Raw genomic sequence first — 19,884 nt, 5'->3', positions numbered from 1 at the left:
GGTATTTTAAGACATGTAGAAACCATGCATGAAGAGTGCCATTTTTACATCTTCTAAACACATATGAAGTCAAACTGTTAACATCTGGATTGTTATTGGGTTTGTTTCAGATCATTTTAATTGAGCAGAGATTTCCAAATTTTTGTCACGGATAATGCAGTATAATAGTGTTTGGAGGAAAGAAATCGTATTGACAACTGTTCTACAGACCACTTTCTCTGGTCTTGCAGATAATACTTTGTAACGGCTGGTAAAGAGGTTTGTGTTGAATGAATGCCTCGATCACAATTACATATTGTACATGCAAGCATATGCACGTGCAAGTCCCATTATAAAACTAGTTGGCATTCGTTATTTTATTGGAGGGTTGAGGGACAAGAGACAGGTTTTGTGATGTGCAAAGGTTAGGAAAATTTTAATCAGCAGAAAAGCATTGCAATTGCATTTCTCTGTCACATCTAACCTTCCCCATCTAAAAAATCAGAGCAGCTCCTCACTGACTTATGAAATACATTTATTCCCTTTACAGAACCTTATTGCGGCACTGATTAAACAGGGAGAATTCCTGTTTTATATACGGAGTATTAGGCATGATGCAGTATTTGAAAATAAGCATCTGATAAAATATGTAAGTACACAACAGAGCTTAAGAACAAGTGAACTGTGCAGAACGGGCATGGGGTGTTTGTTTCCCCCCTGAACTCTTAGGATATTCGATAAGTTGCTTTCATTTGACCGTTAGAGCCCTTTGACATTCACACTGGGTTGTAATCATCCTAAACGTGGTCTGGTGTGACTTATGTAATTTGCAGCAAGCCGTAGCTCTTAAACACTGGTTGTGAAGGTATTTGCTTAATTTTGTATTAAACTAATGCTTATTATCACATGCTTGTGTTAGCAGGTGTTGGCTTTCTTCTAGATGTATTCCGAGTTCATCTCTATCTAGATGGCAAAATCTGACCCTTTTGCTGTGTAAATTTTTTATTTCTAAATTGCTATCTTGTAAAAAATACATGCTAGCATTTCCATGACAACTAAAGGTCGAGCTTCTGTGTGAAATGAACCTCAAGACTTGTAGAAAATGCGTGCAGATGAGTTAGGGATACAATATATATTTCCCTGAGTAAATATATATCTATAGGAGAAACAAAAAACGTATCCATGTAATATATAAATAATCCACAGAGGTGGTTGAAGTTTAAGTGTTGATTTATAAAAACAGAGCACAGAATTTTTGGTACATTAACATACTTTATTTTTCATCAATATTTTGCATGATCATTTTACATATTTACAAAAATATATACGCTCAGACAAACAACCCAAATATATTTTTTATTCCACAGCAGCATAATGAATTATGAATCTTGAAAATGAGATTTTTTCTCAATGCGGCCATTGCAACCTATGACAGATGGAGGCGTATGAAAGCTACCAGGACAGTTTGCAGCTCCTTCAGGCTCCTCGCCCGGCTGTGTGCTCTGACCAACAGTGCTTTCTGTGTGATGCCCTTCTTGGAAAAAAGAGTGCAAGTAGCCATTGTAGAAGTCACTTGCAGAGAGTTTCTTCTTCAGCACAAGTGTCCGGAAGCCAACCCAGCCATCCTATGGGAACATCACATCAGAGTTTTACACATGGGACCCAACCTGTCAAAGATATTTCATAAAGATAACATTGCTTAATATTTGTTTAAACACTTGCTGCCAACAAGTGGCTTTTTTTTTCTCAGCTGCTAAAAGATTGAATGTTTCAATTAGACAAAGAGAATAATCATACCTGACACCTCACACACAGCATGTTGGAGTGCTTGCAAAAGTATAGATCTCCAGGATGTGCATTTGGCCTCTTTTGGGCTGCTGCACACATGAAGATTGGAAGGAAAAAAAACATGAACGAGGCAAGAAATATACTTTTTGTCAGCTCAGCAACCACATCAGAAACCATTAAGGTGCAATATGTACCCAATTTCCATGAGGCATTGTGAAAATCCCATTTGTTGCATAAAATTAGCTTTGATTCTGCAAAACCAAAGCCATGTAATCATGCATATATATTTGAAATGTTAATTTAAAATATATCTGAATATATAACAAGTATAATAAGCATTAACAGACATCCTGGACATATGACTATCATTACTTAACTTCTTCTTGGTTCTTTCGGTAAAGTCACGTAGAAGGGAAGTAATAAAATAATAAAAATAAAACATAATAAAACAATTCTCACGACGTTTTGGCCACAACGCAAGCAGCCGTCCTCAGGCGAAGAATGAAACACCACCAAGCTTGGAGCGTATATTTAAGCTGGGTTAGAGGGGGGGGAGGTGGGAAGAAGAGCGCCTAGACAAAATAATTTGCATATCAAGAGGAATTCAGCATATGGAAAATGCGTAGGAGGTGGGCTGGGGGGGTTCCAAATCAATACTATGCCCGTGCATTATGCAGGATTAGCAGCATCAAAGGGGGGGGGGAGGGGGTAGCATTAACAAAGGAAAGGAATGTTAATAGTATGTAGCTGCAGTTACTAAACAACCACGTAAAAAACGAAAGTATAAACTGCATAACAAACTAAAGTATAAACTACATAGCATCATCAGTATACTTACTATATTCTACAATAAGCTGAGTTACTAACAGTAAGTAATACATACAAAATTCTACGTTGTAAAAAATTATATAATATGCTTCCATCTAAACTTTATTCTCTTACATCACACGCGTCTATACCGTACTATATACTGCCATAGACAAACCCAACATTAAATTACATACTGTATTGCTATAAACCACCCTATACCTTATACATTTTAATATAACACTATGTATTATTCTACCCACCCTAATGTGTATCGAAATGGTTTATTACGTCCTTCCAGTGATTGCTAAGCCAGAATCCATCTTCTCGGTTAAAATTGTCTCTGTGTTTGTATATGTGGATCGCCTCATGAACGAATCTCTCATGATAGCCAGATGGCTTGCAGAGAACCTCTGTCTTGAAGAAGTCAATGTCATGTGAGCCCACTGAGTTGTAACAGTGATCTGCCACGGCTGAGGTGTTTGTCCTACCGTGTTTCAGGTCAGCTTTATGCTGCTAATCCTGCATAATGCACGGGCATAGTATTGATTTGGAACCCCCCCCAGCCCACCTCCTACGCATTTTCCATATGCTGAATTCCTCTTGATATGCAAATTATTTTGTCTAGGCGCTCTTCTTCCCACCTCCCCCCCTCTAACCCAGCTTAAATATACGCTCCAAGCTTGGTGGTGTTTCATTCTTCGCCTGAGGACGGCTGCTTGCGTTGTGGCCGAAACGTCGTGAGAATTGTTTTATTATGTTTTATTTTTATTATTGTATTACTTCCCTTCTACGTGACTTTACCGAAAGAACCAAGAAGATGAATCCCTGCAGTCACGAAAGCTTTAAATCGAAATTACTTAACTTAGTTCTGTTTATATACAAAGCAATTTACAGCTATATGAGAATAAATACAAACATTTGTACAGTTTTTATCACAGCTACACTGTATATATATAAATAAAAATTAAGGTCAGGATAATAACCACCATACCCATTAAGAAATACCGCTCATTGCATTTTACTTCATTTTCAACAATTACAATGCAATTGTAATGTGCACAATATTTCACAGACATAAATAACCATGAAGCATGGAGCCATGAACAGTGTCACTCAAAGGCCAGGCGAAATAGGTGGGGGCCTTTTCGTGCCTCTTAAAAATAGGTGAAGATTGAATTCCGCAAATGTGCAGCGTGATGGTGGGGCTGTCACGGAAATTGAAGGCTAAAATCATAGTACCTTAATCTCACCATCAACCAGACAACCAACAGATAACTAATCCTTCCCATTACTGGATTATGAACAGGTTAAATGTGTTTTGCAAAACAAAACTTGTAAATATACCTAGACTTGTTGACATATCTTCAATGTCCACCATGTTCATCAGTTTTATTGGTCTGCTCATCCACTGTGTCCTGAGAGGAAGCTAAAAGAAACACTCATGCTGAATGACAGGTTTACTTGGTTCATTTTACACATATAATATTTATACAATTAAAAACCCACACATATATTGAAATACTCATAAGACATAAAGTTTAATAAAATGCATTAAAGTTTTGTTTTGTAATGACAGAAATGTACCTGTGTCCCAATAGCACGGTACAGCCTGTCAATGTAATCTGTCGTTTGTTGGTCCCATCTCACCCAACACATGGACGTATTCACCTTTGGAGCTGTGAGTGAAATTAATTTAAATGAATCTCATGGTAATATTAACAATAAATAACATTTATAGTATACCTTTTGTCAAAGGATGACTCCAAAACACATGTTTTTTTTGTTAGATTGCATTGTAGAAATGTGTATGCTCAATATGAGCACAGATTGTCACAGACAACAGAAGTATTGTTCTCTATAAGGTAAAATTAGGCAAACTGTGGTCAATGTTCATAGCAAGCTTGAGGTCTCATGTATGTATGTTGAACTTCTTTCGCACCGTACATAGCCAACCATGCTAATCAGAGGTACATGCGGTGATTCATAAAAGTATGAATTGGCAAGAATCAAAGACTGACTGACCCCCTTGGACAATGGGATTTACAGATTAAATTGTTGCAAGTATTTGTCAAAATGACAAGGTAAGTATTTCTGTCAGTTATATAAATACCTCCTGAAGCCACAGCCATCCCTCATGGTCTCACAATAGAACAATCCATCCAGCTCCTGCATAGGAGCTGATTTCATCTCTCCATGACCACTCTATGTACGTCCTGTCAATCTTATCTCCTTTGTCCTCCATTCCATCGTTAGTCACGACCACCGGCCATCATCTATTCTAGTGATGTGTTCTGCCCAAGGCTATGTATGTTTCTGAACCATCAATATGTTTCATAATTTGCATATATTCTCTAATCCATGTGTTTCTATTTCTCAGTTTGATAACAAGCAAGTACTTATCCATGTCTAAATGCACACTTTTCATCGTTTTGTTCCTTTTTCTTTGTCAATGTTCATGTTTCTGATCCATGTCATGACAATTAAAATATACGGATTAAAAAGACATACAGTACTTGTTTTGAAAAGCTTAAAATATGACATTTAATGCAACACACCCAATGTTAATCCCTCTTTAGGTTGCTCTGTGCTCTTCTCAGTGTATCCTGGGAGATCAGACAGTGTCTTGATGAGCTGTAATACAAAACAGTACAACCATCCATTGTACATGACATACATCAACACCCACAAAATACTATACAGAATATGAATAGCTAACCAAATATCAAGCACAAATATTATGAATGTGTAATCTGACCAGCTCTGCTCCGACACGTGACAGCATTTTCCGCAACTCCACAGCCGTGCATCTGTGTGGGACAGAATGCTTTTCCTGTAGCAAAATATTTCCTACATCAAACCTGACCAAAGAAAAACACATACACATAATAGTAAATGTTCTTCACATACTGTGTTAAAGAAATAGATACGATTATTAGATATGTAAATGACACCACTGTGACACGTGTACAATTTGAAATGAATAAAAGTAATTTTGACTCTCAAGACTGAAGGTAGCCAAGTGGTGGTTGTGACAGAACAAAGGTGTGTGCTGTTCATTTGCTCAATGTGTCACCTCTGTGGGCGGATCTTCATGACCGTGACGCCAGTGACAGTGTCTCCACGCAGCACCGTGTGAATAAGTGGTGAAGAGCCCCTCCAGCGAGGCAGCAGACTTGGGTGAACATTCAGTATTCCGCTGAAAATGTAATAATAACAAAAAAGACAAAATCTTTAAGTTTGACAATATCCACAAGTCGTTGCTACAAGTAAGGATTTTGGCCATTCATAAATGTAAAGTTTTCTTTATAAATTGTTCAGGTTATTCTAAATAATGCTAGAGTATAATAATGCCTTTAAGCTGACTGAAATCCCACGAAGACACAGATCTAGAAAGAGAGACCTAAGAATAATAATGTAGCTACTGTTGGTTGAAGGCATCCCCACATACTGGCATTTCTCTGCCCCACAAACTAATTATCTCCTATACGTGAGCTTATGTCATCATTCCATGAAAACAAGAACATCACAAATGTGAAGGATTAAATCAGCATTCATAAATTTACCAGGGGGTTGTTGTTAACATCAAAATGGTACTCACTATGGGAAAGAGGAGATGAGATCCTGACTGAGAAGACAGCCAAAAGATACAACAACACCAACATGGAACCCTACACTGGTTGGTCCATCAGGCAAAGACATTGATGGAGATGGTGGTACATATGGCCAGTCATGCACCACCAGTCCCAGCTCTGAAGCAAGGCTCCGTACCGGTATTGTTTGTTTTGGAAGGGCCACAACTTCCAATGTCTCCAACAATCCACTGTTACTGAAAACCCACAAAGCAACATAGATGAGTCACGCATCTGTAAAAATATACTGCACAATGTCCTTTAAATAAATCAAGTTATATATAACCAGGCTAAGGCTCAATGCAACACATCTTTTAGGGATAACCTGAGTAAGATGCAAGTAGAAAGTCATAATTGCAGAGGTACAAGCAAGATTCACCATGTAACAAAACGTATAACATTTTAAAACAGCATTGTACTCAAATGTGTGAACAACCTATATATATGAATGTTCATCTACAATCTAAGACAGCTTTTTTTTTTTATAAGTGGGTTTATGCAATATACATATTGAAGGCATGTTCTCCAAGTGAAACATTTATAATTAAAAACTTACCATGCACTCTTCAAAGCTTGCAAAGATTCCAATGCAAAATTGTCAGAGCCAAAAAAAAGAACACGCCACGGTGGCTTTTTTCTAACTTCTGAATGTTTATTATCCAACACATTGGCATCATCGCTGTTTAATGCCTTAGCTGACATGTGGTAGCCCACTGCAGAATTCTGTGAACCCACACACTTTTGTATTCTATTCCTGAACTTTTCACACAGGCCCAATGATGTTGATTTTAATAAGCTGCAGCCTTTCCTTGCTGAAACAGAGACTTCTGGCCAACAGCTGCTATGCACAGAAAGTGAATGTGTTTTGTTCATCGAGTTGACAAATATGGTTGGGCTTAACCCAGATTCTCTTTTGGAAAATATTGTTCTTGAAAATAAATCTCGGCCACATAATTCAGCAGCCCCAGGGCCAGAGGGTGTTGTTGAATTGTGGACATGTTCCGTGGCATTTGAGCAGCCACATCTCTTCACCAGGTTCAAGACAGTACCACTCTTTGGTTGCTGGCTGCTTGTAGGTCCACAAGGCATGCGTCCCATGCTTCTGAGGACTGTCTGAGCCCATCTCAATTGCCAGAAGTACATTTTAAGTTTAAGGCCAGCAATTTCAGCATAAAAGTGCTTTTTTGCTATTCATGTAGTACCATCAGTGCACCACTACGCACAGTGACTACATTCCATCCCACGCACTGCGTTGTGGTTGGAGTGATCCTTGTTGTGACGACACGTCCTGCAAGTACAAAATCGTGTTTATTCATGAAACAGTGAAGGAAAATGCGAGGCCTTTTCATCTGGAACACAGTTTGCATTTCCATTTCTTCCGATTACTGGCTGCAATGTTTTTTTTTATTTCGATTTGCTCACGGTAAGAACTGGAAGACATTAGGTTTGCTGGGTAACCAATGGGTCAGTGCTTTTTCACTTTGGCCATTTTGCATTAAAATAAATCATCCGTTTGAAAGCTACAAGAGCATGTCCCATTCTTCAATGAACAGTCCCAAAGGTGCAAACGTCACGAGCAGATTCTGACATTACCGAACATGGGGAAAACTACACATAAATGCATTGTCTTGATTGGTGTATTATAATTAAACTGACACCAACTGGGGACTTCTAAGGTCCTGGGAAGACCCAGGACAGGTTCCTCAAAAATAAAATGCCATCGGAAATTTAGGACAGATGGCAACTACAACTGTAAAGTGGATGTTAATGAACCCCATGACAATTCATACATGTCAAGCCATACGGTTCACCCGTATTCTTGTACAGGGAAATTTAGTTTCCAGGTCCATACGGTGTACAGCTATTTCAATACGGGCAAAACATGTTTAGTCTATTTGTTTGTGTTTCTCCCTTGTGATGGGACGTTGTAGGATGAACGTTGAGATTTATAAGGACACGGGGTGACCAATAAGGTCTGCATTGTTCTGCAATAAGGGGTTGACAGGTATGTGACATAATTCCCAAGATGACGTAACAATCTCCACGTAATGTACATAGTAATCATGTTTTTGTATCTTGCAAGGCGAAAATGTATCTGCACAATACAGTACTATATTGTAGATTTTAATTTCGTTACCGTGGAGGGCATCTCGTACGGACCATTACAGTACAGTGTACTCTAGCCGGTCAACGTGCTTAGACTTGCTCTCCTTGACTTAATATCCTTCCTAGTTCCCCCTTTGTAAACAGGGACACATGTTCCGACATAATTCACTCTTACCTTGGTCGAAAATAATGGTTAAATCTCAAGCATAACCTCAAACGCCACCAGCCAATGCTGCCACGACCAACACGTGCTGTGTGCACATAGGGGGGAGGTACAGTATCCAGCACTGTACCGTGTATCGCTCTGTCACCAAGTGCACAGCGGAGGCTTGGGACACATACACACACGTGTGTTGGAGGTAACACTGCTGACTTCATAACCTTTCATTAAATTCACAAACAATGCAGAACATTTCGCCCTTCCGTGAGAGGAGGCGCTCCGACCTTTGACACCCAATAACCCTCGTAACCCCTTGCCCCCCGACATCCGAGTCCCTTTGCCAGAGCTTATTTTAGTAAACGAAACAAGAAATAAGTAATCAACATTAATAACGTTCACTGGTGCGGTAACTTACCTGAAAGGGATTATCGATTGCTTTTTTGGTGGGTGTCTCTCTCTGCTACGCCGATTTGTGCCTCGCACGGCGCTAGGCCTCTTAAGGCGGCTCCTCTTAAGGCGACTCCTCTTAAGGCACTCACGTGTACAGCTATAAAGTAAAACAAGTCTGAATATTCTTGGTTCTTTCGGTAAAGTCACGTAGAAGGGAAATAATAAAATAAATAGAAGACAATAAAAATTCTCACGACAGCAAGAAAACTTTTTTCAAAATTTCTTGCTGTGGATTTCACACCTGATGATGATTGCTTGTGTTGCAGTCGAAACGTGAGAATTTTTATTGTTTTATATTTGTAAATTTGAAAAAACAAATTTTTTCAAATTTTCTTGCTGTGGATTTCACACCGGATGATGGTTGCTTGTGTTGCAGTCGAAACGTCGTGAGAATTTGTATTTTTATTATTTTATTATTTCCCTTCATAACGTTTTTTTTAAAATCTCACATCGCAGTACTTTATTATGTTTAATTGCACTGAAGCGGTTACTTTAAAAATTTTCTTACATAAATCACCAGCACTGCATCTCAATTCGCAACCTATTCATTCATGCGGGGTTATTCATTATTGACATGGGGAGGTCAAGCGGGCGGTAGGTAGGGCGGTGCGAGCCCCGTGGGCCTCCCTGGTTAATACTGTTGGTGTACGAACCGGTGGGCATGCGCAGTCCGTTTCGCGGTGGAATTTTAAATATAGTTAGGGGCCGTCCATAAATGACGTCACGCGATTTTGGACGATTTTTGACCCCCCCCCCCTCGTCACACGGCGTCACAAAAAGTCAGACCCCCCCCCCTCAAATATGACGTCACAAAGCTCTTCCCCCCCCCCAAAAAAAATATTAAACATGCTTCAAATCGCTTTAAACTATTGTCATTGTAGTGCGTATTTAATGTGCCACTGCACTCTGATGTTGTAGGAAAAAACATTTATAAAAAAGTATATTAAATTAAGTAGAACGTGTTGTCTATATGCATTTAAAGTTGGGCATTTTTATGTGACGTCACATTTCTCACCCTCCCCCCCTAGGTGCGTGACGTCATTTATGGACGGCCCCTTATGCCGACATTTGAAAAAAGTACGTGTACATGTGACTGGGGAAACAGCAATTCTCGCCCTCGACTGAAAACGGAACAGGACCCCCTCCTGAAAGTTGTGAGACACTGGTTTCTTGAATAAATACGTATAATATAAGAGTTTAAAAAGTATTGCAGTACGTAATATATTTTCAAATACAGGACTGCATCTGTTTTCGTGTAAATGTGTAATCTCATGTACTCTTTGAAGGACCTGCTTTGGTATGGTTGTCCAATTCCATTTGTAGAATAAAACCCAGAGACAACCCACAAGTATGAGATGACAGTCAAAAGGTCTGTAAAAGTTGGTTCACAACCCACTTTCTGTTCTGCCATCTGGCCACCTCGCAACCCATCAAGTGTGTCCTTATGAGTCACACGCATTTGGTGGTTGTATGGTTACTCAAGGAGGAAAGCACCTGCACATCCGTTATCTACAGTAATTAGTCATACAGCCTCATTGAAATGATTACCACCAGACTACATTACACATTTTGTTGCATGATGTACATTGTCCTTTGTAAACAGGGACACGTTCCAGCTTAATATGCTCTTACCTTGGTATAAAATAAGGGTTAAATAAGCATAATCTCAAATACCTCCGATGAGCACGGTCGGCTATGTTCAATGCGAGCGATAGAAGTTGAAAATACATAAAAAAGAAAGTTGCATTGATGAAATGTCATGTTATGCGCACTTTCTGGCTCTTAATATATTTCGTGTAAGGTAGCAATTGCTTTAGCACAAATGAAAACCCAAAACACCACCTGTTGTCGATATAAACTGCATGTTTTTTTATTTCCACGTGAAAATAAGAGCACAAAGAACGTTGCCATTTCGGTTTCAATACTGCAAAATGAGCACCAACAATGTAATCTACCAATACCGTGCAAGTATGTACTCTGTACCCATCGCATAAACAATAAGGTGCAAGCTCCCTGTGCAAGTACTGGTGTGTGATTGGGGTTTCTGCTGTCAACAGGTGCCCTGGTAGCGAGATGTTCACTCCCTCGTCTGGTATACAAGAGATCGTGGGTTCGATCCCAAGCCCGACGCCTGTACATGTGGAGTTTGCATGTTATCCCCCGTGGTCGTGTGGATTTTTTTCCGAGTCCTACGTGTTTTCCCTCCGCATTTAGAATCAACATGCGTTTGTAGTGTTTGGCTGCTATAAATGTACACATAAGCCACTTCATTGAGCTGTCATCTGTGGCCAGGTCGCTTCTGAATCACAGCCAAATAGCTCAGTGGGCCTTACCTGGTAAAATAAAATTGGTTTATTTAGTTTAGTTATAGACATAAGGGTTGTTGTATTCTATCACTACCTTCTCTAGAGCTGTCTGTAATGGCCACACACCCAGCAATTGCAATGCTAACCTCCCACTGTACAATGACCAAAGTTGGTATAAGAGTTCAGGAAATGATAACTTTACATATTTTGAACTTCAATTTCGAGAGAAATTTTGTTAAGCCGTGTTTAATGTATGCTCTTAGGTTTATTCGGTAAAGTCACGTACCGAAAAAACCTAAGAGTATGAATCATTGCAGTCACGAAAGCTTCAAATCCGTGTTTAATGTAAAGCATACAAAGAGTACTGTATTCCAGTGCTATATGCTTGTAACATTTTCTACAAATGAAGTTTTAATTGTATGCTGTTTGCACTGCAAATTGAAAATACAGCCCTTATAACACAACGAAATGCAGCTACGGTAACTAAAAATCGTAAGATTTTTTCACAAATATAAATCTGTGTTCAATGCAATAGGCACTATTTGAAAAAAAGGCAATGCTTTGTCAAAAGCTGTTGAAAATTGGTTCTGGTATGTGACAACTGCTCCATATAAAAAGATTAGGCATATGGTGATACATACATTCAAATACGACCGATTTTTATGCAGTTAAGTAAAGAAAACCACCTTACAGACGAGAAGTAGAAATGAGTCATGACCCCATATCGTGACAATTGTTCAAATTGACGGCAGTGAATAGGCAGATAAAAAAAAATATACATGTATTAAAGATTCACTATATGGCTACAAGTATTGCAGTAATACTGTACTTTTTATTCAATGTAAAACTGCATGACTGTAGTAAACACTTCTCAATTTCAGTTTGAATTATGTGATGTGTTTCATAAAAGGTTATATACAGTGAAAATAACTAATTCAACTTTAACCCTATTACCCATAACTCCTATTATCTGTGGCAGCAGTATGGTTTGTGAAAACTCTTATTTGTGACCCTATTCTTCCAATTATCCCAAAGATCATTGCGGAATTATTTCCTATTGTCCACGAATGTTCTTGACTAATGGAATTTGGGTGAAAAATCACTCATTATCCACGATTATCTGTACATTTTTCCCGTGGATAAAGGGAGTAAATTCAGAGATAATTTTGCAGATAACAAGATCCGCAATTTTTGGTTCCTCACAAGTTGAGGTCTATACAGTATTTTGAAAAAAAAGGTGTAATTACGTGGCACTTGGCAATGTGTGTATAGTTACTGGAACTTTTGTTTAAGCATTTCCAAGTTCTTCTGTCTTTGCTTGTAAAGATAATGGGAATTGACGATAAACCCTGAAAATAGAAATATGAGTTAGAAATATTGAAATGTATACACATTTTGACGAACATCATTTAAAATGTACATATATTAAGTTACAAACATGATACACAATTATACTATATTCTTGCCTATTAGAGGCAAACCATGAATGCATAAATGCCGTTTGCTGTAAATGACAAAACAGGAAAAAAAACTATCAGTCTTACTGAGTGGCAATATTAGCAGCAAATAAGTGTAGAGTACGTAAGGAAACAGTGCTGATATGTTTAGTGGCTCCTGGAGATTCAGAAAAACCTCTCCCGAGTGCTCAAAATGTTCAAGGGACTGCAGGACGCAAATCACTGTAAAGAGAAAAACCACGAAGATCCAAATTAAAATTATTCACAGCACAGACAGTCCCACTTTTTTCAAGGCATCTGGCCAGTGTAGAATAGTGGGCCAAATATCCTCTAGAGAGCCTGTCAAGATCTCCCTCTTTTGGAGGTCTTACTGCCAGCAGTGGCACGAGTGAGCAATTTCAGGGCTGCAGTTTGACCTTCTGTAAGCATTGAAAGGAACATTTTAAATAAAGTACAGGAAGTATATAAAATGTGGAGCAATTCTTCATATTAGTGTATACAACATAAACAAGTTTCCTATCTATTTTCTGAGACAGTGTGGATTTCGGCATACAGGAAAAGGGTGTTGCTCTCCAGAAGCGTTTAAGCTTTGCTGGTCAAACAGGTTTGAAGAAGTGTAGCTATCCAACACATTCCTGCGGAGGGAGCTGGTAGGAACGTTGGGTTGCTCGGTCAATGGCCAGGGTCAACGGCGGCGTGGGGTATTCCTCAAATGTGGCCCACTGTGAGGGCGGGCACAAGCCGGCGTGAGTAGGTTAAACGTTGAGTTTTATAAGGGCACCACGGGGTGACCAGCCCCTCCCCACCCAGCCCCACCTCTCCCACCCCCCACCCAGCCCCACCCTCCCCTCCCCACCCTCCCCACCCAGCCCCTCCCCACCCTCCCCACCCAGCCCCTTCCCACCCTCCCCTCTCCACCCAGCCCCACCCCTCCTATTTTTGGATGCACGACGGACGGACACAATAATCCCATGTGGGCTGGTGGAACCAGGTGGTTCCTACCAGTACAATTTACTTCCCGACAAGCAGTTTAGCAGCGACTTTCAGTGCACTTATTTAGCCGTTTGTTGGGGAGAGGCAACAAAGCCTAAAAACAAAACTTTACCATAATTATAAGACCAACTACTATCCTGTATTAATGGATTTAAAACGAAAACTCAGAAGATATATTTTTCAACAAGATGAGAGCCAGATACCATACCTGTGTTGCGACACTTTTTTACATCTGCCATTCAGGAGTTATCGTTATACGGAAATATGCAAAACTGTACTGAATTTATTGCAAGCAATCTGTTTGCTCAAACCTTCAGCAAACAAGAGCAGCGGGCAGAGTGGAAGCCAGAAGGAGTAGCGAAGCCATGTCAGGAGCTCCCACTCCATGCTCAGGCTGGCAAGCATGTAATACGGATACCTACGTGAAACACATCCATCGAAAATGCATTACTGTACTACACTTCTTCAGAGAAGATTAATACCTACATTTCTTACGTAAATATCTTGCCATCTGAAATAGTGACATTTATTTTTCGATTTAAAGCTTTCGTGACTGCAGGGATTCATCTTCTTGGTTCTTTCGGTAAAGTCACGTAGAAGGGAAGTAATAAAATAATACAAATAAAACATAATAAAATAATTTTATTATGTTTTATTTTTATTATTTTAAAACATAATAAAATAATTTTATTATGTTTTATTTTTATTATTTTATTACTTCCCTTCTACGTGACTTTACCGAAAGAACCAAGAAAAAAAAGTGACATTTATACTTGAATGTGGTTTTAATTCAGTTTGGAGGGACGATCTAGTGGAGGTCGAGCGTCTACGGTGCCGCAGATGTGGATTCTGGTCGAGGGTAGAAAGCATTGGCGAGGTGTGGGTGGAATCAATAATGGCTTTGTCCAGGACATCTTAAATACAGTAACATTTGTTTGCAAAGACTCAAGTTTCACTTTAGTTTTCAACCATAAACATCCCTGTGAATACCAATCCGGTTCTGCATACACACTCACCCGTACACGATGTGGAATGCACACCAGCAACAAACGCCCGTCAGTCCACGCACATTGATGCATGTATTTTCGGGCTATGTGAATTGACTCTCCTGCAAAAGTTCAAGTGACTTTTTTGTTGCATTGTTGCTATAAATGTTATCATTACAGATTGGCCTCATTTTGAAGGTGGACACACTTAAGGAAGCACTGTCGATAGCAAACCAAAAACCATTACTGTAGTGGAAAAGTGATGCTTTACTGTATTATATTATATACATAGCAGTGCCTAATTATGACAACATATTATATTCGCCCAATAAGTATATGTGGATGTCAAGCCACACGTTGCAATAAACCAGTTCCAAATGCTACATTGTATACAATAATGTAAAGTGTACTATGTTTTCAGCACTTTTTCACCTGAATATTTCAATGGAGCTCCACAAGTAGAAAACCGCAAACACCACCACTGTGTTTTGAAGTTCCTCTTGGTTCCAGATTACGACAAACAGCAGAAGGTTCCTACTGAGCACCTAAGCCAAAGACACAAGAAATACAGTATATCGTATCCTATGACCAAATCGCCAAGAATGCACCCGATCCCGTCAGACCACAGAAGCCAAGCAACGGTTGAGTCAGGATATTGCACGGATGGGCAACCACCATCATGCACAATAAAGAGGTGTACACAGTAGGCAGTGTGGGCAGCAAAGAGTGACCAACGTAGAAGTAAGAAAAAGGTTTCATATAGAAGACCTGATGCAGGCAGTGATGACATAGAAACTGGTACTAGTTGGACACATATGTAGGATGGACAACAACAGGAACATCAAAAGTGTGTTGTTGAAATTGAAGGAACCAAAAAGAGAGGAAGACCTCAGAGAATGGCTTGGCGAGATAAGAGATTGGTGCCATAAAGATGCGCACTACTTGAGAATATTGGTACAAGAAAGACGAACGTGGAAATAAATGACGAAATGTGCAGTGCACACCTACGGGCTATCTGTCCATGGATCGTGATGATAATGGTGACTCCCCCCATCCTCACCAACCCGCACTGACCATGCAGTGAAGTACTGCATGGTCAAATACAAGTGCAGCCCTGAAATGTCTTGCTCACGCCATAGAAATAAAAGAAACAAATATCTGGGTCATTCAGCTACAGTATTCCAAATGCATATTGTAAGAGTATTGTGTCTCCATCTCACCTGTAATATCGTGGGGATGAGAGCACTTTTCGAGAGGCCCAGTAGCGAATTGATTACCTCCAGAAGCGACAAAGCTTGACAGTAACTCATCACTTCGCCGATTGCATAAAAAGTATCTATCATTGAGTCTGCAGAGTAAAATAGACTCCAATTAATAACGGTTATGGACAAAATTGTAAAAAGTAGTATATTCCGAGTTGTAAATAAAACAATATATCTGTACACGGTGGTTTATTTCTATCCGTACCTTCTCCAAAATGAAGCATGCGAACGGTCATGTTGACAAATACCCAAGAATGTCCAAGGAACTGCATGAGGGAGTAAATAAATAAGTAGTACTTCCTTGCTGGTTCAAAATCTGCCACAAGAAAAGGGTGGTTATGCTTTAGACTTTTGCTTACTTACTCTGATGTATCTGTCCTTTTAAACTGGAAAAATATTAGTGTTATAAAAGGGAATTTTACATAATTGAGTCTAGGTTAAATTGACGTTTTAATTTATCTGGCAAACAATGGACATTTATCACATGTACAGCGTATCCATGCTGTATATGATTACTACATTTGATATTTCGAGTACTGTACCAAAAACACTAGTAATACTGTAATTCTTACACGAATAAATGATGACCCTTTTGTCAACACTTAACACCAGTGGCCCTTTCACGCTGAATAACAATGCAATGGAATAAAAATCTAGTGTTGAACCTTTACGGATGGATTAAAACAGCAACATCAGTGTGATATATTTTAGAAAAAAATATATTAAGCTTTAAAACAATAACAATACCAAGAGTAACTGTAACTTGGGTAGTGTGTGGTGTCCACCTTATGTAGTGTAATGCTGGGAACATGAAAGAGTGTGCCACTCACATGAACTACTGACATCGAATGAAGATTCGCTGCTTCCTTGTGAATTCTTCATCCGTGGGCAAAAAAAAGTGAAGAAAAAGCAAAACGCCATAGCATTTTAATACGAGAGTAGGGAGTTGATGATTAAAAGGGTTCACTGTTATTATACGTAATAATACTAGTGTAGATAGTGCAACAATTTCAATCGCCACTTGATAATTATATACGCATCAGTGATCTTTCACATCTGCTTGGCATTTCGACTCATAATTTTCAGTCATCGTTAAGAAAGCTGTACACATTACATGGGACTTGAGACACGAGAAATTGAAATGTTAAAAATACTTTTTTATGTTTTTTTTTTATAATTGTACGTCCTGAACTTATGTTCTGTAAAATTAAATGTCACACTGATGTCAGTGTATTTAAGGAGTATAAGTCAGGATGTATGTTTAGTGTTTACATTTTATTCACTGATGTAATTATTATTTGGTTCTTTCGGTAAAGTCACGTAGATGGAAAAAAAAAATTATACAAAAATTCATTGAAACCAAAAAAACTCACGATGTTTTGATCGCAACACAAGCGGTCGTCATCATCTCCGTGACTTTACCGAAAGAACCAAAGAATATTAATTCCTGCAGTCAACGAAAGTTTTAAGTCACTGATACAAGTGTTTGTTGATGTACGTATGTGCTCAGAATCATCAGTCGTACTTTTGTTATAGAGCACAATACTGTCTGTTTTTTTGGGTAAAGTCACGTAGGTAATTTAAAAAAAAAATGAAAACTAAATAAAATCACGACGTTTCGGGAGCAACACAAGCGTCCGTCATCATGATTTAATTGAGTTGTTTTCATTTTTTTTACCTACGTGACTAAGAGTATGAATCCTTGCAGTCACAACAGCTTCAAATCTAGAGCACAATACTGTCATTACCCGCTAGATGGCAGTCAAATAAGCCATGAAGTCCACACTTCGTCTATACTCTATACAGTACTGCATTATCCTGCAACATAATGACATGACAGTACTCTGTTCTAGAGCACACTGCATTACTTAAGACTAATATATACACATTGCACTTAATAAAGTACAGACAGTAACTAGAATATCAACTCCACTCAGTAAGAACAGTATTTAAAATAAGTACAGCCGAGAACACATTCAGATATGGGATGTTCACCACCGATGCAAACACTGTCACCTGGAATTTGATGTTAGTTTAATGTTTTCGCGAAACAGTATACGGAACTTTAAAAGCACATGGTCAAGGTGCTCTTTAATGCGAGTTGCTGCCTGAATGCCACCGTTGACTTCCGATGTATCTATTCCAGAAGGTTGAGTTGGTCCCAACTCGACTGAAATCGAGTCATTATTGCGAAGAGAATACCAAGACAATAGATGATCAACATCCCACATGAAAGGACCTTACGTGCTCCAGGAGTCTCACAGCACATCATTTAAATACCAAGTAGTCGTACGTTGCTCTTGAAACATAAACAAAGACACGCTGCTTCTCCCAAGCTGAAGCAATATAAAGTTAAATCATTGACTTAAAGCTTTCGTGACTGCAGGAAATCATATTATTTGGGTCTTTCGGTAAAGTCACGTAGATAGGTACAAATTAATAAAAATAATAAAGATAAAATAAACAAAAAACTACGACGTTTCGATCACAACACAAGCGATGACGTTTCGATCACAACACAAGCGATGACGTTCGCTTGTGTTGTGATCGAAACGTCGTAGTTTTTTTTTATTATTTTATCTTTATTCATTTGTACCTATCTACGTGACTTTACAGAGAGAACCAAAGAATATAAAGTTAAAACCATTCAGTATGCACCAGTGAACTTGATGTCGCCTTACGGTTTACATTTTAAAGAAACCGTGCACCGTCACCCTAAACGAATAACATTGTAAACAATTCGATGGAACCACTCAACAACTATACTCTGGTCTTCATACATTAGATTCAAGAACAGCCAAGCGACCGTATGAAATACGGAACCATACAATCAAGTCAACGCATTCGGCGGAGAGTTTAGACTATACAGTAACATGCATTTAGAGAGGATCTTTGCATTATCTAAGCTTCCAAAACTCAACTTTTACACTCACCTTTCTGTCCAATGCTTGCGCTCTGCCCACTCCTGTTGGCCTGAACCTAGTAGTTTTCATAGCCATTATGCTTGTTCTGAGGATATATATTTATAGCACGGTTACATTTCGTTATACATAAACGTTTCGGTGCCCGAAATGCTCACAAGTTCCCTTTAGGGAGGGGCCATGCAAGTGCCCTGTGCGTTAACTCGTTGTAAGATAACCCTGCCCCAAAGGGATGCAATGTGTGTGTGTCTTAATAAAACGTTAAACACTTACGTTATAAACCAGAAGTAATGCCAGCACCCGGCAGCTGTTACTGAAAAATGCAGTTTTTCTTGGCTGAAAAGGTTTTTTGTGTGTCTCTCTCTCGCTTTTCTGGGGGTGGGAAAGATTAACCAAATCCGGTCTTGGCAAAAAGGGGGCTGGGTTTTGTGGCCTGCGGAAGCAAAACGAAGCAGGCCAGGACGGGGGAACGTCGTGTTTTGAATGCTTCCCACCAGCAGCCAGACGTATAAAAGAAGAATGCACCGCTTAAAAAAAACAATAAATCCTTCTTCAGTTGTGTAAATTCGCTCAAAACTTTAATTACCGTGCGAATTCGTTTTACACGTGGTTGTTCTGCGTATAGCGGCCACTTGTTTTGGTCAACTTATACAAAGTATTGGCACTGCTTTAAACTCCATGGATGTAATTTTTTTAAAAGACAGGATGTGTGCATATATCCTGTCGCGCTGAACTACTGCGGATAAAACCGGAGTACTAAAGAAAATACCGTTATTGTTTGTGTTCCTCTGACACGAAGTTATACGTCTACAACTTGAATTGGGATGATAGACACTTGGTAAACATAACACGGTCAGGTGGGAGAAAACTACGTGTACTTGAACCTTAATTATAACATGGCATATTTTTTTTTAAAGAAATATTACTCAAGGGAAATATTGTTCCCTACATTTTTTATATTTTCAAGTGAAACCCAAGTCAGATGTTATACGTTGCGGTGTTCCCTATCATACATTTCAATTGTATACCCTTGTTGA

The 19,884-nt window shown here is 39.0% G+C and overlaps 2 protein-coding genes across 10 annotated transcripts; both read right to left on the bottom strand.

The window, feature by feature from the left end:
* Positions 1–1,243: 1,243 nt before the first annotated feature.
* On the bottom strand, positions 1,244–9,014 carry MTFMT (mitochondrial methionyl-tRNA formyltransferase). Of its 8 annotated transcripts, none has more exons than XM_078885945.1 (11): positions 8,888–9,014; positions 8,488–8,640; positions 6,763–7,494; positions 6,176–6,403; positions 5,651–5,773; positions 5,333–5,435; positions 5,133–5,208; positions 4,162–4,253; positions 3,922–4,003; positions 1,777–1,856; positions 1,244–1,604 (listed from the first exon to the last, which is right to left on the bottom strand). In XM_078885945.1, the coding sequence occupies exons 3-11, from the start codon at positions 7,347–7,349 to the stop codon at positions 1,359–1,361; spliced, it is 1,617 nt and encodes a 538-aa protein (XP_078742071.1). In that variant the 5' UTR covers positions 7,350–7,494; positions 8,488–8,640; positions 8,888–9,014; the 3' UTR covers positions 1,244–1,358. The 8 variants fall into 8 exon arrangements, with proteins under 8 accessions (XP_078742071.1, XP_078742072.1, XP_078742070.1 ...); XM_078885946.1 differs by having other exon boundaries at positions 8,488–8,563; positions 8,888–8,937; XM_078885944.1 differs by lacking the exon at positions 8,488–8,640.
* A 1,694-nt stretch (positions 9,015–10,708) lies between these two features.
* On the bottom strand, positions 10,709–19,356 carry LOC144949580 (very-long-chain (3R)-3-hydroxyacyl-CoA dehydratase-like). Of its 2 annotated transcripts, XM_078879529.1 has the most exons (9): positions 19,121–19,356; positions 18,860–18,935; positions 16,757–16,802; positions 16,132–16,242; positions 15,885–16,012; positions 15,097–15,209; positions 13,990–14,096; positions 12,773–12,907; positions 10,709–12,577 (listed from the first exon to the last, which is right to left on the bottom strand). In XM_078879529.1, exons 2-9 carry the CDS (start codon positions 18,923–18,925, stop codon positions 12,501–12,503), a joined length of 783 nt encoding a protein of 260 aa, XP_078735655.1. In that variant the 5' UTR covers positions 18,926–18,935; positions 19,121–19,356; the 3' UTR covers positions 10,709–12,500. The 2 variants fall into 2 exon arrangements, with proteins under 2 accessions (XP_078735655.1, XP_078735664.1); XM_078879538.1 differs by having other exon boundaries at positions 18,860–19,356.
* Between the last annotated feature and the right edge of the window lie 528 nt (positions 19,357–19,884).

This window comes from Lampetra fluviatilis, chromosome 3 (assembly GCF_964198595.1).
Source record: "Lampetra fluviatilis chromosome 3, kcLamFluv1.1, whole genome shotgun sequence".
Taxonomy (NCBI): Eukaryota; Metazoa; Chordata; class Hyperoartia; order Petromyzontiformes; family Petromyzontidae; genus Lampetra; species Lampetra fluviatilis.
Note: the sequence above shows the minus strand (reverse complement) of the source record. Positions and strands in the feature narration are given on the sequence as shown.

Bases quoted from the DNA above. Each gene is read 5' to 3' on its own strand.
- MTFMT (XM_078885945.1), bottom strand. From the start codon at position 7,349: ATGTACTTCTGGCAATTGAGATGGGCTCAGACAGTCCTCAGAAGCATG. The intron at 4,004-4,161 runs GTACATTTCTGT...TGTTTCTTTTAG, and splicing joins ACCGTGCTATTGGGACACAG to CTTCCTCTCAGGACACAGTG. The intron at 1,605-1,776 runs GTATGATTATTC...ATGTTCCCATAG, and splicing joins TGCTGTGTGTGAGGTGTCAG to GATGGCTGGGTTGGCTTCCG.
- LOC144949580 (XM_078879538.1), bottom strand. From the start codon at position 18,925: ATGGCTATGAAAACTACTAGGTTCAGGCCAACAGGAGTGGGCAGAGCG. The intron at 15,210-15,884 runs GTGAGATGGAGA...TCTTTGGCTTAG, and splicing joins TCATCCCCACGATATTACAG to GTGCTCAGTAGGAACCTTCT. The intron at 12,908-13,989 runs GTTTGAGCAAAC...TTCTCTTTACAG, and splicing joins GCTGCTCTTGTTTGCTGAAG to TGATTTGCGTCCTGCAGTCC.